The sequence below is a fragment of the Trichosurus vulpecula genome, chromosome 5 (genome assembly GCF_011100635.1).
Source record: "Trichosurus vulpecula isolate mTriVul1 chromosome 5, mTriVul1.pri, whole genome shotgun sequence".
Classification (NCBI taxonomy): Eukaryota; Metazoa; Chordata; class Mammalia; order Diprotodontia; family Phalangeridae; genus Trichosurus; species Trichosurus vulpecula.
The window spans coordinates 66,394,223-66,408,349 of NC_050577.1; the positions used below are offsets into that span (position 1 = coordinate 66,394,223).

The 14,127-nt window shown below is 39.9% G+C and overlaps 1 protein-coding gene across 1 annotated transcript in view; it reads left to right on the top strand.

The window, feature by feature from the left end:
* Positions 1–14,127, top strand: part of LOC118852263 (amyloid beta precursor protein binding family B member 1 interacting protein) — a 116,526-nt gene that overhangs the window by 97,809 nt on the left and 4,590 nt on the right. Inside the window, exons 11-13 of the mRNA XM_036761965.1 lie at positions 2,764–2,862; positions 3,089–3,206; positions 11,515–11,618. Coding sequence (XP_036617860.1) covers positions 2,764–2,862; positions 3,089–3,206; positions 11,515–11,618 — 321 coding nt within the window. The remainder of the gene's footprint in view (positions 1–2,763; positions 2,863–3,088; positions 3,207–11,514; positions 11,619–14,127) is intronic.

A 14,127-nucleotide genomic window follows, 5' to 3' on the forward strand; every position in this document is an offset into this window, starting at 1 on the left:
AGAAGAACCAGTATACAGTGATCTGTATGGTAATATATACAGTTACAGCAGTCATTGTGCTATGATCAACTGCAAATGGCTTAGCCCTTCTCAGCAATACAGTGATCTAAGACAATTCCTAAGGTCTCATGATGAAAAATGCTATCCACATCCAGAGAAAGAACTGATAGAATCTGAATGCAGAGTGAAGCGTACTATTTTTCATTTTTTTTCTTTTTTGGTCTGTGTCTTCTTTCACAATATGACTAATGTAGACATATTTTGCATGATCGCATAGATATAACCTGTATCAAATTGCTTATCGTCTCAGGGCTGGGGGAGGGAGAAGAGGGAAGGAAAGAATTTAGAACTCAAAAAATTTTTAATGAATGTTAAAAATTATCTTTATGTATAATTAGGAAGAAATAAAATATTACTTAAAAAGAAATAAAGATTATTCATATTTACATAGCATTTAGCATAGCATTACAAAGCACTCTATATACATTAACATTTAAGCCTCAGTTCTACCCTATGAGGTAAGTGATACAGATATTACTGTCTCCATATTACTTATGAGTTTCAAAGAGGTTATGTGACTTGCCCAGGGTCACACAGCTAGTAAGTATCTGATGTAGGGACAGTAGTGTGCTGGTAAATGCTTAACAACCATCTCTCTGGGTGGGAAGATGGAAAAATATATGCATGATATTTAGATTTAATCTTCATTATTAACACTTTTTTTTAGAAAAAGAATATGTCAGGTCTAAAATTACAAGAACAGAATTTCTAAAAGTTGTTTCAGCAAGCCCAAAGGAAGAATTTTTCAAAGATTAACCATATTTGTGTGTGTGTGTGTGTGTGTGCCATGCCATTACATCTAGAATTTTGATACATGTATGTATGTATATACACGTATATATTAGCTTCCTTTGCTGATACACAAGCTGAGTCCCTTCTGCTATTGGGGCTATGTTACCAAGTCTGTCTCTCACATTCAAAGACCCTTGCTCAAATAGTCCACCATCTTCCTTTTAGATCAGCTTGGCCAAGAGCCACCCATAGGGACTAGTGTCTATGATCAGATCTTTTTTGAAATACGGAAAGCTCTTCCTCCTCATCTCTGCCTCCCGACATTCCACCCATAGGAAGCCTTTCTCAGCCCCTCTTAATTCCAGTTCCCTTTGGTCATTATGTCCTAGTGAGCCTGTTTGCTGCCTCTCCCAGTAGATTATGAGCTTCTTGAGGGTTGGGACTATCGTTTGTCTCTTTTTGCTACTCCAGCTCTTAGCACAGTGCCTGGCACACAGTAGCTGCTTAATAAATGCTTGTTGATTATGTCACATCTCAACTGACAATGGAAAAAGAGTTTAACCAATAAGTATAGTCCTCTAAACAGTAGTAGGATACTTTTAGATGTTTCTAAACAGGGATAGCATCCCACTTAGCTCCTAGAGCAGGAGTTTTTTACCTGGGTCCGTGAACTTTTTTTTTTAGTATCTTGTATTTCACTCTAAATGATTTCCTTTGTAATCCTATACATTTTATTTTATGAACTTAAAAACACGATCCTGAGGAGTCCAAAGGTTCTACCATATTGCCAAAGTGGGTGGGGGACACAAAAAGTTTGAGATTTAACTTAATTAGCAGTTCAGAAGGAGGGATTAAGTGAGAAAATGGGGCAAGTCCCCCAGAAAATCAGGTGTTTGTGGTTCATGATTTTTTTTGTACATTTAATAACATATCTTCACCACTAGAGAATTTTTAAGCCACAGGAGTTTACTCACCAATCTCCTGAGGCATAGAGGGGTTGGAATTCGCATAGGTGGAGAGGGTGCCCATACCATTGAAACCTTGAATCTTTTAAAGTAATGACACCTACCAAACACAGCAGGAGTGGGGTTGCTGAGGAGCTCTGCAGCACACAGACCAACCTCTGCAACTTGCAGTACTGACTTCTTGGGGGAACTTTTGCATGGCAGTGGTTTGGGACTGTTGGGTTGGATTGAGCCTTGAGATCGTCTTCTTGCTTCCTACCAACTTCCTAGTGCAGGGCTTCTGGTTAACAGACAATCTTAGGCCTGTTCAGTTGTAAGTATCTCTGACGTGCCTGGCTGTATCACTGTTGCCTGGGATGGTAAACTGGCAGAGGATACCTCCTTATATGCAGTACCCTCCATTAGATAGTGAACTCCCTGAGGGCAGGGACTGGTTTTGCCTTCCATTGTAGAGCACCTAACACAGGGCTACACAATCACCTTTAAATGCTGTTTGATAACAGTAGAAATGATGCAGATGATAGTCTAATAATAAAGGCAAAAACGCTCTTTTTTGTGGAGCAGTGAGGTGGCACAGTGGAATGAAGGTTGGTCTTAAAGTCAGGAAGACTTGAGTTTGAATGTAACCTTAAACACTCACTGGTTGTGCAACCCTAGGTTAAACTCCCTCACCCTGAGTTTACTCCTCTGTAAAATGGGTCTTACAAGGTTGTTGTGAGGACCAAATGAAATAATACATAAAGTGTTTTGCAAACCTTAAAGCACTATATAAATAAAATGCTATGTGTTAATATTCTTAATGAAGTTTAAAAAGACTCATGGCGTATAACATAATAGTGAATTTCTTCCATACTTAATCTGTTTTTTTTTTTTAAAACTCTCTGTAGCCTCATACAAAAAAATTGTAGATGGTAACGTTTACTAAAAAAGAAATGTTTGCAAAGCACTTGGAGCTTCTCAGAGAGTATAAACATGACTTGTTAAATTTATATCTTATTTGTTCCAGCACCCTCAGATTCAGAAGGAGTCACAGTATATTAAGTATCTATGCTGCGATGATTCAAGAGCTCTAAATCAGTGGGTCACTGGAATAAGAATTGCCAAGGTGAGAAAACCTTTCTGTATTGACTCTACAGGTTATCCCCTTCCTATAGACAACTTCTATATGGACTGGTGAGTAGTTTTTTTAAATCACCTTCAGAGTTAGAAGGATGAGCAGGTTACATAGATTTCAGTCAAGAAAATGAGTATTTTGACCATGAAGAGTATGTTTGCCTGATAAATTTAGCCAAAAGCACTGCATTGTGGGTTGTTTTTTTCTTTCTCTGTAGTATGGAAAGATTCTGTATGACAACTATCAAAAGTCGATGGCGAGAGCTGGGCTTGCCTCTCGGTGGTCTAACCTGGGGACCGTGGACCCAGCCGCTGCAGCTCAGACCCCCTCCAAAGGTATCGAGGGAATTCTTGTATTGGGTGGTTGGCTGGACTAAATGACCTCTGTCATTCCTTCCAGCCCAGGGGATAAGGGCTCCCAGCAATCCCTGCATTAGCCAGTCTTAAGAATATGGATCTCCTGAAAGGTCATTCAAAGATAGCTTTCCCTGTCTAGTAAGAATTAGTGCTACTACTCCTGGGATCTTTCCAGAACTGAAGCTTTTCCTAACTGGTGAGTTTTGCTGGAAGGAATGTTGGACCTGGAGTCAGGACACCTGAGTTTGAAGCCCAACTCAGGCATTTATTAACCCAGTGATTTAAGCTTTCAGCATTCTAGGCATGTGGTATCAAGCTCAGATAGAAATAGAGGTCCTACACCATACGTAAGGAACCCTGCAGGCTGTGGTGACTTAGTTTTAAAATATAATATTATCTGTGTTCTGCTCTATTTTTATTTATTTTGTTAAATATTTTCCAATTACATTGTCGTCTTTTTTCAAGATGCCCTTGGGAATATGGGCCAACCATCTGACACCTCTGAGCTAGGCAATTCTCATAAGACTGTCAGTTGCAGATAGTTGCTGGTCCTCATTGGTGGAGGATATTTCTTCATTGGGAAGGCACTGCCTACACCCTTAAAATCACAGCTCTGAGATCCAAAAAACAATAAAAAAGTTGATCTATTTCACCAGGTGGCTGTGATAAAATCACTTTGAAATCTTAAAGTGTACGATAAGCGCAAGCCTTTATTCTCCCTTTCTGCCAGTTCTCAAGTTGCTTAAACAGGTCAGGAGCCACACGTCTCTCTCTCCTTGGCCAGTGTACCCTTTAGCACTGCCCTCAGCCTCTTGATTAGAACTGGAATCCTAGTCTCAATGATGTGTGCCTCTGTGGAAGTTGAGAGCAGATCCTCTCCAAGGAACAGGATCACTACTACCCGGTCACACAGGCTGGCTGCCAAGCCGTCAAGTAAATGTTGTGATACATGAGCCATGTTTGAACACTGACATGTTCCATATATTCAGTTAAGGAAACTTGTATGATACCACCGGTACACATACATACACACACACCCCCACCAAAGGAAAAAAGACATCATTTAACAAATTTGGCAGGGTGGGGAGGATAATATTTGTATCTGCATTAAATTTTGCAAAGCACTTCACATATATTATCTCATGTGACCCTTAAAACAACATTGTAAGGCAAGTCCCACTATTATCCCCCATTTTATAGATGAAGAAAAGGCAGGGAGAGATTAAATGACTTGCCCAGCTAATAAGTGTCTGAGGCCACATTTGAACTCAAGTCTTCCTGACTACCCAGATCCCGTGCACTCTCCACTATGCCACCTGGCTGTCTGGATACATGAAAGTGTGGGAGTGGTGAATGGGCTGCAATCGTGGATGAAGCAGAAAGGCATGGAATTGGGCGTAAATACAGAGATAGTTCTTCTTGGTGTTTCCCTACAAGGCCCAGTTCTGCACCTCTGACCAAATGGATTGAAGGGATATCTAAAATTAAGAACTTTTTCCTCACTCTGGCTCAGCCATGACTGGAAGGTCCACAGGATCCAAAATCCATTGATTTGGGGAGTGCCAAAAACCTCCTGCTCTCTCTAGCCCCTCATCTTGACAATGGGCACTGAGTGGTCCTTTCCAAAAGCACTTCCACCTCCTCTTGGTCAGTTCCTCTTGCATGGTTTCCTTCCTGTGTTGCATGCAGCCTCACAAGCCTATAGCCCCTTGCTTTCGTCTTCTTGACTGCTCCCCACATACACCCTGGAAATGAAGGTAAGCTGGCATTCACACCCCTCCCTCAGTGTGCAGGGGAGGACATGAGGGGATCAGAAGCTCCCACCCCTCTACACTCCAGGCAGACCGAATAACTCTGCTGCCACAAACGGACACCTGTCTTCTCAACCCTCTGCTTAAGCACAAACAAGAGCCACCTCTGCCTATTAATAAAGTATTACAGGGAGATGCTGTAAAGAAGCTAAAATTGAAGTTTCTTTTCCAAGGGCATTGTTACAAATCCCTCACGCTGCATAGCCACCACTTGTCATTTTAAAATAGCGCCAAACTTCCCACTGTACACTGATATGGCAGATAGAGCAGATACAGAACTGATCACAGAGGATGTCATTGGACAGGCTCAGTGAGAAGCAAGACATTGTTTGGGCAGAAAGATGAAGTTTCCTGTTCACTGTAGCCAGTGCATAGCATGCTGCCATTGTGGTTACTGAGTCTTTGTTGTTTGCCAACACGTAACTGTAGAGCATGTGCATGTTTAAAACAATATGCTCTAGAAACTCAACTTTTGTGACTTTTTCTCCAGTCAGCTTCCTCCACCCAAGTCCAAAGCACAGACCTCACTGGACAGTTTCAGAGGGAGGGAGGAAGCTGGATCACATCACCCTGTGTGTCATTTAATAAGGAGGGGAAAAAAACTAACCTGAAACATTCCTGTACAAGTGAAATCAGGTTCAAATCCATTTCATTAATAACCTTGAAGGGGAAAAGAGGCACAGTATATGCAACCCTGTGGGAGTGAAAGAAAAGGGGAGGGGGGTAGTGCGTCCTCTGCCTGTGTGCCATATCGTTAGATGTCCCTTTTTTCTAAGCATAATTTGTAGTTTTTCATTTGTGTACATTCCATCATCCTTGCTAGGAACTGAAGGCTTCTTGAGGCTGAGGCCTTTTTCATGAAGATAATTATGTCTGGTGTGGAGGAAGCCCTAGATGCTGGATGGGAGTGCCAGCAGACAAATCACAAGCTCTGGCAGGGTCAGTCTAGAGAGGAAAGCAAAATGTTATGTGAGGTTTTGAGAGGGAGATTTCATTATTGATAGGGGCAGGGGAGGAATCAAGACAAACTTCCTGGGGGAGGTAGCATCTGATTTGAGCTATAAAAGATGTATGAGACTTCAGCAGGTAAGGAAGAGACAGGGAGTTCAGTCATGGGGAGCAGCGTGAAGAAACACAAAGGTGGGGTGTGACAGGATGGGGAGTAGTCTAGTCTGGTTGGTAGAATGGAACAATATGAAATGTGATGGTGGCCAGGTTATGGAAGATCTTGAATGCCAAGGCAAGGAAGAGCTTATTTGGTATGTAAGGGAATGATTAAAAGTTTTTGAGCAAAGGAGTGAAATGACCAAACATAGAGTGGTGGCAAGGATCAATTAGAGAGGAGTGGGAGATGTAAAGTGAGGAATGAAGGAGTCAGAAGTATTTTTGTGTATGGCTAAGTAGGAGAATGGCAATACCATGAATGGAAATAAGCACATCAGCTGAAAAAGCAGGTGGTGGGAGCCGTAAAGAGGGAAAGCAGTAGAGGAGGAGGAGGAGGATTTAAGTTTATAGATGTTGAATTTGAAATTCAAGAAATCATCCTGGTAGAAATATTTCATAACCAGTTGAAAATATGGCTCTAGAGCTTAGAAGAGAGGTGGGGGCTGGCTGTATAAATTTGGGGGCAATCCACAAAGAAGGCATAGATTTAGAGCTAGAAGGGACATCGGGGGTCACCTGCTACAACCCCCTCCCTCCATCTTACAGATAAGGAAAGTGAAGATGAGCAAAGTTAAGTGAATTGCTTAAGGTCACCAGAGCCCCTGTATTACACACAGTATTACAATGATAGTGTAAAGTCAGCAAGCATCTTACTATGTGCTAGGCATTATACAAGCACTAGGGATACAAAGAAAGGTGAAAAATCATCTTTGCTGTCAAGGGGCTCACTGTCTAATGGAAGAAACAGCCTGCAAATGAGTAGATACAAGCAGGATATTTGCACAGCAAACTGGAGATGATCTCAGAGAGAAGGCACTAAGATTGAGGAAAACTGGGAAAGGCTTTATTGTACAAGGTGAGACTTCGGCCAAGATTTAAAGAACCCAGGAGATGAGAAGGTAGGGCATTCCAGGCACGGAGGACAGTCCGTGAAGAACTTGGAACATCTTCTTCAAGAACAATAAGGAGGCCAGTGTCACTGGGAGATTAGCTTAAGGTTGCTGCAATAGTCCGGTTGCAACATGATGAGGGCCTGAGCCAGGGCATTGACTGTGGCAGAGGACAGAAGTGGGTTGTTGTGAAAGGCTGCACAGAGGCACTGAGTAGGATGAGGATTGGCGGTTAAGAGATCGTTGATAACTTTGGAAAGAGCTCAACTGAATGATGAGCTCAGAAATCAGATTAGATCAGATAGTGGAAGGAAAGAACATGGAGACATTGAGTATAGATGGCCTTTTCATGGCTAACGACAATGAGAAGAGATGGAATGATAGCTAGTGAGAAAGAATGGATGAAGAGTCTATTTCTTTAAGGAGAGAGGAGGCATGGGTGTGTTTATAGGTAGTAGGGAAGAGGCCAGTAGCCAGGCAGAGACTGAAGATTGAGATCAGGCCATGCAAGAAACTGAGGGTATTTCAGAGTGTTCCTAAAGTCTGGACACATAGGCAAAAACGCATATTCTCAAGAAATGAAATGAATGAAATTTTCAACATTTTATTTAATTGGAATATCAACAAATAACATCTTCCATATGATTTCCATCATTTGTGATGCAAAGGTCAATGTGCCCTGCAAGTGAACTCGATGCAATAACTACACATTTCCTATGTGTCCAGATTTTAGAAACACCCTGTAGGATGGAGAAGAGAAGACTTGGATGGGGGAATGGAGTAGAAGGGGATATCTTTCTTCTAATACTCCGAAGGTCCTTTTCTGTAATGGGGAGAAGACTTGTCCTATTTTGCTTCAGACAGCAAAACTTGGAGCAATGAATATAAATTGCAAAAAGGAAGATTTTAGCTGAAGTGTTAAGGAAGAATTTCTGAACATTGAACACTATCCGAAAGTAAAATGAGTTGTGTTGGGAAGTGCTGGTTTCCCACTCAAGGTCTTCTTGGTGTAAGCCTCTTGTTGGATTTGTTACTGAGGGAATTCTTGTTTAGGTATAGGCTGGACTACCTGGCCTCTAAGATCCCTTCCCAACTCTCTCTATGATTCTGTCGCCTCTGCCCTCCCAACAAAGGAGAAAAGGGAAACATTGTCTTTTTATTAAAAGCAAAAGAGTGTTGAAAAAATATTACTAATGATAATGTCCTCTGCAATTTAGGCTGAAATTTTCCAGAAACAAATTTATTGAACTGAACATTAATCAGTTTCTCAGCCATTCCTAGTGTGGCAAGATGTCCAAACTGACATAGTTTTTCATCCCCTCAACATGACTCTCTACCCAATATTTGAGGTAACATTTATAGGACTCTTATACAAAATAAAAAGAAACAGTGAGAAGTTAAAATACAGTTCGACATTAACATTCTAGAACTAGCCCCCACCCAGTTCTTTCCTGACCACTAGTCTTGCTGTTAGCCCAGCCTTCACTGCCATCATCCTGAGGAGCAACTCCTGTGAAGAAAGGACCAGCCATCCTGACCAATTGCCATCCAACTGCCACACCTAGAGCAGCCAAGCCAGCCCTAGCTGAAGCAGCAAGGCACACCAAGGGAGAGATTGAAGGCAGCATACTCCAGACAAGTCAAACACCACCACCACCACCTTGACCACCATTTCCCTCAAACCCTGATGGAGACAGAACCCTGAGCCCAAGAGCTTTGGAATAACTAACCCCCAAATCATCAGACCCACTTCCAGTCTAACCTCCACAGCCATCATTGAGAGGATAAAATGATTGTGGAGAGAGACCCTTTCCTCCTCATCACAACCAGTAACAACTATTGCCAATGACGGATAAGCATGGGAGCCCTGGGAGTGGGAACACCAGTCAGACCTGCTTCCAGCCTAGCCCTCATGGCTGTCATCTAGGGAGACTACTACTGTGGATAAGGGGCCAGCTGTCCCCACCAGCTGCCAACCAAATACCACGCAGGGCAGAAAAGCCAGCCTACCTGAAGCTGCAGGGTACCCCAAGGGAGAACCCGGAGGCAACATGCACTAGGCAAACCAAACCACCACCACTACCTTGACTACCATCTCCCCTCAGATTCATGATGGACATAGCCTAGGACCCTGAACACAAGAGCCTTAAGTATAGTGATGCTTCCAGCCAAGTACCTTCAGTCATCGTCCTGGGAAGCAGCTCCAGTGGAGATGTAGCCTGGCAACCGATCCTGCAGGTGCTGTAGTTACTAAGGACCCAGAAAAGAAAGTCCTTGTCATCAAAGTCCCTATCAAATGTTCTAAATCAGAAACTGATGATTTTATCAGTGGAAATGACATTATATAAGAGGCATTAACATTTGCTTTGCCACTGTATTCTTAGGACCATGGGACTTTACCATCTGACATATAGCTAAAACCTTCCATATGTATTGTCTCCTCCATTAGAATGTCACCTCCTTGAGAGCAGGGACTATTTTCTATTTGTGTCCCCAAAATTTAGCACAGTGCTTTGCACATAATAAGCACTTAGTAAATGATTTATTCATTCATTCATTCATTCCTGAACCATTCTTCTTTTTTTATTTTATTTTTTTTATTTTTAGTTTATAACACTCAGTTCCACAAGTTTTGGTAAATGATTTATTCATTCATTCATTCCTGAACCATTCTTCTTTTTTATTTTATTTTTTTATTTTTAGTTTATAACACTCAGTTCCACAAGTTTTGGGGTTCCAAATTTTCTCTCCTTCCCTCTCCTCCTCCCTCTCTTCCCCCCTCTCCACCCAAGACAGAATGTAAATACAGTGTAGGTTCTACATATGCTTTCACACTGAATTTACCGGAACCATTCTTAAGGACTGAAAAAGAATTCCTTCCAGGTACCAGCTTCTTAACCTGGAATTTAGCATCGATCACTCCATGTAGGTGGGAAGGCAGTGATCCCATCTGGGCGAGAGTGAAATTTGGTTGGAAAGAAGGCACCAGCCTTTGCGCTTCCCATTTTCCCAAGGGAAGAGTCCGGAAAGTGTTTTAGAATGGAGAAATACTACTTCTTCCTATTTCTAGAGAAACTAAAAAGGAGATTGTTGAAAAATACACTTCCACAAGAGAATAGTAAAGATGGCACAAGGAGAATTTGCTTTCTTAACTACAGTGTTTACCCAGGAATCAACTGTGAATAATGAGAGCAAGTATCATATGTGATGGATGGTTAAAGAAGCAAGGATTCCTTCTGAAAGTTGAATGTACTCTAATTACAGAATCTCAGAGGTGGGAAGGACCTCAGCCATACAGTCTAATTTCTACCCTGCAAAATATCCCACCCCCCACTATGTAATATCCAATAAATCAGTCATCTAGCTTTTGCTGGGGAGCCTCTCTACTGAAGCAGTCTCTTCCACATCAACACAGTTCTTATAGCTAGGAAGCTTTTTCCTTATCTCGAATCTAAATTGGCTTCTTTACAGCTCTTGACCCATTCTTCTAGGTTCTGCCCACTACAGGCAAAGAGAACAAATCATTAAGCCCTCAAATCTCTCTTAAAGTACTTCAGAATTGGCCAGTACTTTTACATACCCATTTCCTAGTATATTTTAGAACTCAAGAACGATTAGGTGTTGCTAGAAAAGAAAAAATTAGAGAAAAGATTACCCAAGGAATTAGAAATTATGTTTTTAATGAGTAGCTTCAATACTTCGTAAGTTAGTAAAAGAAATAATTAAATTATTGATTTGAAAACAAAAGAACATAGAATACTGGGTAGTTGCTAAATAAATCTTGAATCAATCTGATTTCACATGGCCATCTCCATGAATCCATTGAATTAAATCAGTAGCTGAGTGAAACCTGAATTAAATTATCAATTAAAGTGAAATTTTAGGAGAATGAGGCAAATAATAATATAGGTCCATATCAGAGCTTTTTTCTTACACTAGTCTATAGGGAATCTCAAGGGTCAGTATTAATTTCCTATAATCTATATCTAATTCTACAGTACAACAAAAAATGGCATTTTGAAATGACTCTTCAGTATTTGTAGTAATCAAAAATATCTAATTATATTCATTATAACATTTATTAAGGCACAAAAGTGAACTAGTATGTTCTGGATCTTCATTGACAAGGATTGAAATAGTAGTTCAAATGTAATCTAAACACATCATTCTCCAGGTATTACAGTTAATTAATGTTTTACTTTAAAAATAGTTCATTTAAAAATTTTTTGTTGTGCTTCTTCCAACATACTGTTACAGTCACAAATTTGTCAAGTCTCCCTTCAGTATTGCATATTATTATCCATGAATCTTTATTTAAAGTCCCTACACATGAACTGTTTCATTTTCAGGTTATTTATATTTTCTGGCATCATGAAAATAAGTTGATTTTCCTCCTTTTTTAATCTGTCTTTCCCTTTTTAGGGCATACAGTAAGCACTGTACAACCTAATGGACAGATTTCCCAGCCTACACACTCTGTTAGTGGAATTTTCCAAGAAGCCCAAAGACATGTTGAAGCAACAAAGGTATGAGTTACTCCTTTCCACCACCAGCTCTAACCCTAACCCATGTAAATGAAACCACTACTCAGATTCACAAGCATTTTCTTAATCTTTACCAATACTCTACTAAAAAACAGAAAATTAATTTCTCCCAACAAAAAGGCTGTTTTATTGACCATTTATATGTAGAGTACCCAGTTAGAAGCTTTTATTCATTTATGATGTGTGGGGGTTAGACAGTGTGGCAATATCATTCGAGGTTCACAGTGAAGTCTTCCAAATATTTGTACATGTCAGAAAGAAGTCAGACCAAACTTGTTGTAAGCTGTGGCCAATTGTGGAGACGTGTTACAACATCGCTCTACATTATCCTCACCCTAGAAGTGTTGCATAGTATATGTTCACATGCTCAGTTTTTCAGATTGCTTGGTGTTCATTTTCTCAGATTAATGGAATTATAATTAGTTCATTTTGAGAATATTTTTAAACTATTTCATATATACTGAGATTACTATGCAAACACTCAAGGGTAATGTAAAACCCAAGGCTGTGTTACTCATATGTGACTATAATGTACTTTGAAGGGCAGGGGGAATGGCCTTTAAATATTTGTTGGGAAGTGTCCATTGTGTCAAAACAAAGTGTGGCAGTTGATTTTTTTTAAATAAGATAAAACTAAGGTAGTGAATCCTTGTGCCAGGTACTAATGAAAGTACAAACAAGGGTTCATTCACCTATCAGGCAGTTTTGCAGATGAAAAATTCTGTTCTGTGGCCATTGAAACCATGATCCCATCCTTAACTCTGGTTATATATGAAGCAAATTTGTGGCCCTGTTCAGAATGAGGAAAAGGTGAGAGAATGTGGATGATTCTACAAACCCATCACTACTATGTAAAAAAAAACCAGTTCAAGAAGTACATCCTCCAAACAATGAGCTAGTGATATGCTCGTAGAGTAACTGTGCTCTTCCAAGAAAAAGCAGGAAAATTTAGATGTGAGTTGGAAAAGACCTTAGAAGCCATCTAATTCAAGCCATACTTGGAATGCCCCAGTGCTTATTTAGACATCGAAATAAACTAATATATTTTAGAAGATCTTAAGGAATATGAGTTAAGACAGAGATTTTAGTCTGATTCTGTTAAGAGAGGACATTCATCCTTATCTGAACACATAATTATCCAACATCTCAGTTAATCAGTATTTGTTCAGAACTCAAAAATTGTCTGACCAAAAGTGCTCAGTGAAGTCCTTTTCCTGTCACTTTCCAAATAATAAGTAAACATCTGAAACACAAACCACAGAATAGGGGAATTGCGTACTTAACGACACTAAATGCACATCCATTTTGAAATTTTGGCATGTTGTGCATTTTCTTTCAGAATGTCAGACTGAACTGCAGTTGTATACCATATTCCATCAATTAGTTATTTCTAAAGTTATCAGGGTACAAACAGATGTGTAAACCGCCATTCAAGTTGAAACAGACACTAGTACATTTTTTCTGCAAGGTAGATCAAATATGGGGTGTACTACTTACTGTATGCCTTGTAGAGATCTGGAATAGAGATTGAAGGTCCGCTTTCTGGCCCAGATACAAGCAAGGAACTTTTGAGGAGTCATAAGAAATCAATGAACCTGAGCTATGAGCTTTGGAGGAAAAAACTGAGTCAATTTTTTAATACTTTGGGATTTTTACTTCTTTTGTTCTGCATAAATCAAGCTAGTCAATTAATCAAGTAGATATTTAAGCATACCTCTGGCATACCTAGCACTGCGTTTTATTATCCCCATTTGATAGATTCAGAAATTGAGGTAGACAGTGCTTAAGCAACTTGCCTAGGATCACAAAGCTGGTAATTACCTGAAGTGGGATTTGAATTCAGGTCTTCATACCTCCCAACTCATACACTCTATCTACTATACTACCCAGCTGCCTTTCTTTTAAATTAGCCTTTTCTGATAATTATATTTTCCATTTCATACTATATATTAATATATCCTAAGGTGATGGGGCATAAATACATTTTCAAATGTGTCCAGAAATAATAATAATCTCTATTAGTTTTGTCTTTGCAAATTAATGAACTCTGACTTAAAACTAGCTAATAATTGTAAATTAGTTGCTAATGGGTTTTGTAACATCATTCATCTATGAGAGCTGCATTTAATACTTCCCTTTCCCTGATTTAAAAATAACTTAAATAATTTTGACAGCGACACACCCATAGCCCTTACCCCAGGTATGCTATGTAACATAACAGAATGCTTTGATATTTTTTCACCTTCTCTCCCTTGTTCATCTGACTATAAACTGGGAGCCACCACATTGGGTCTCTTGCAATTTCTGAAGATTTTTGAAAACCTCTGGAGATTGTTTTTGTTTGATATCCTGGCTGTTCTTTCAAGTCTGTGTACTTTCTGTTATTATGACTTTAATGATTTCCATAGTGCCTATTGAAGAGAATCATTTAAATGCTTAAAGCAATAAAAGAATCTGAGAACAGAAACAGCTAAATAACTTGCAAACACCA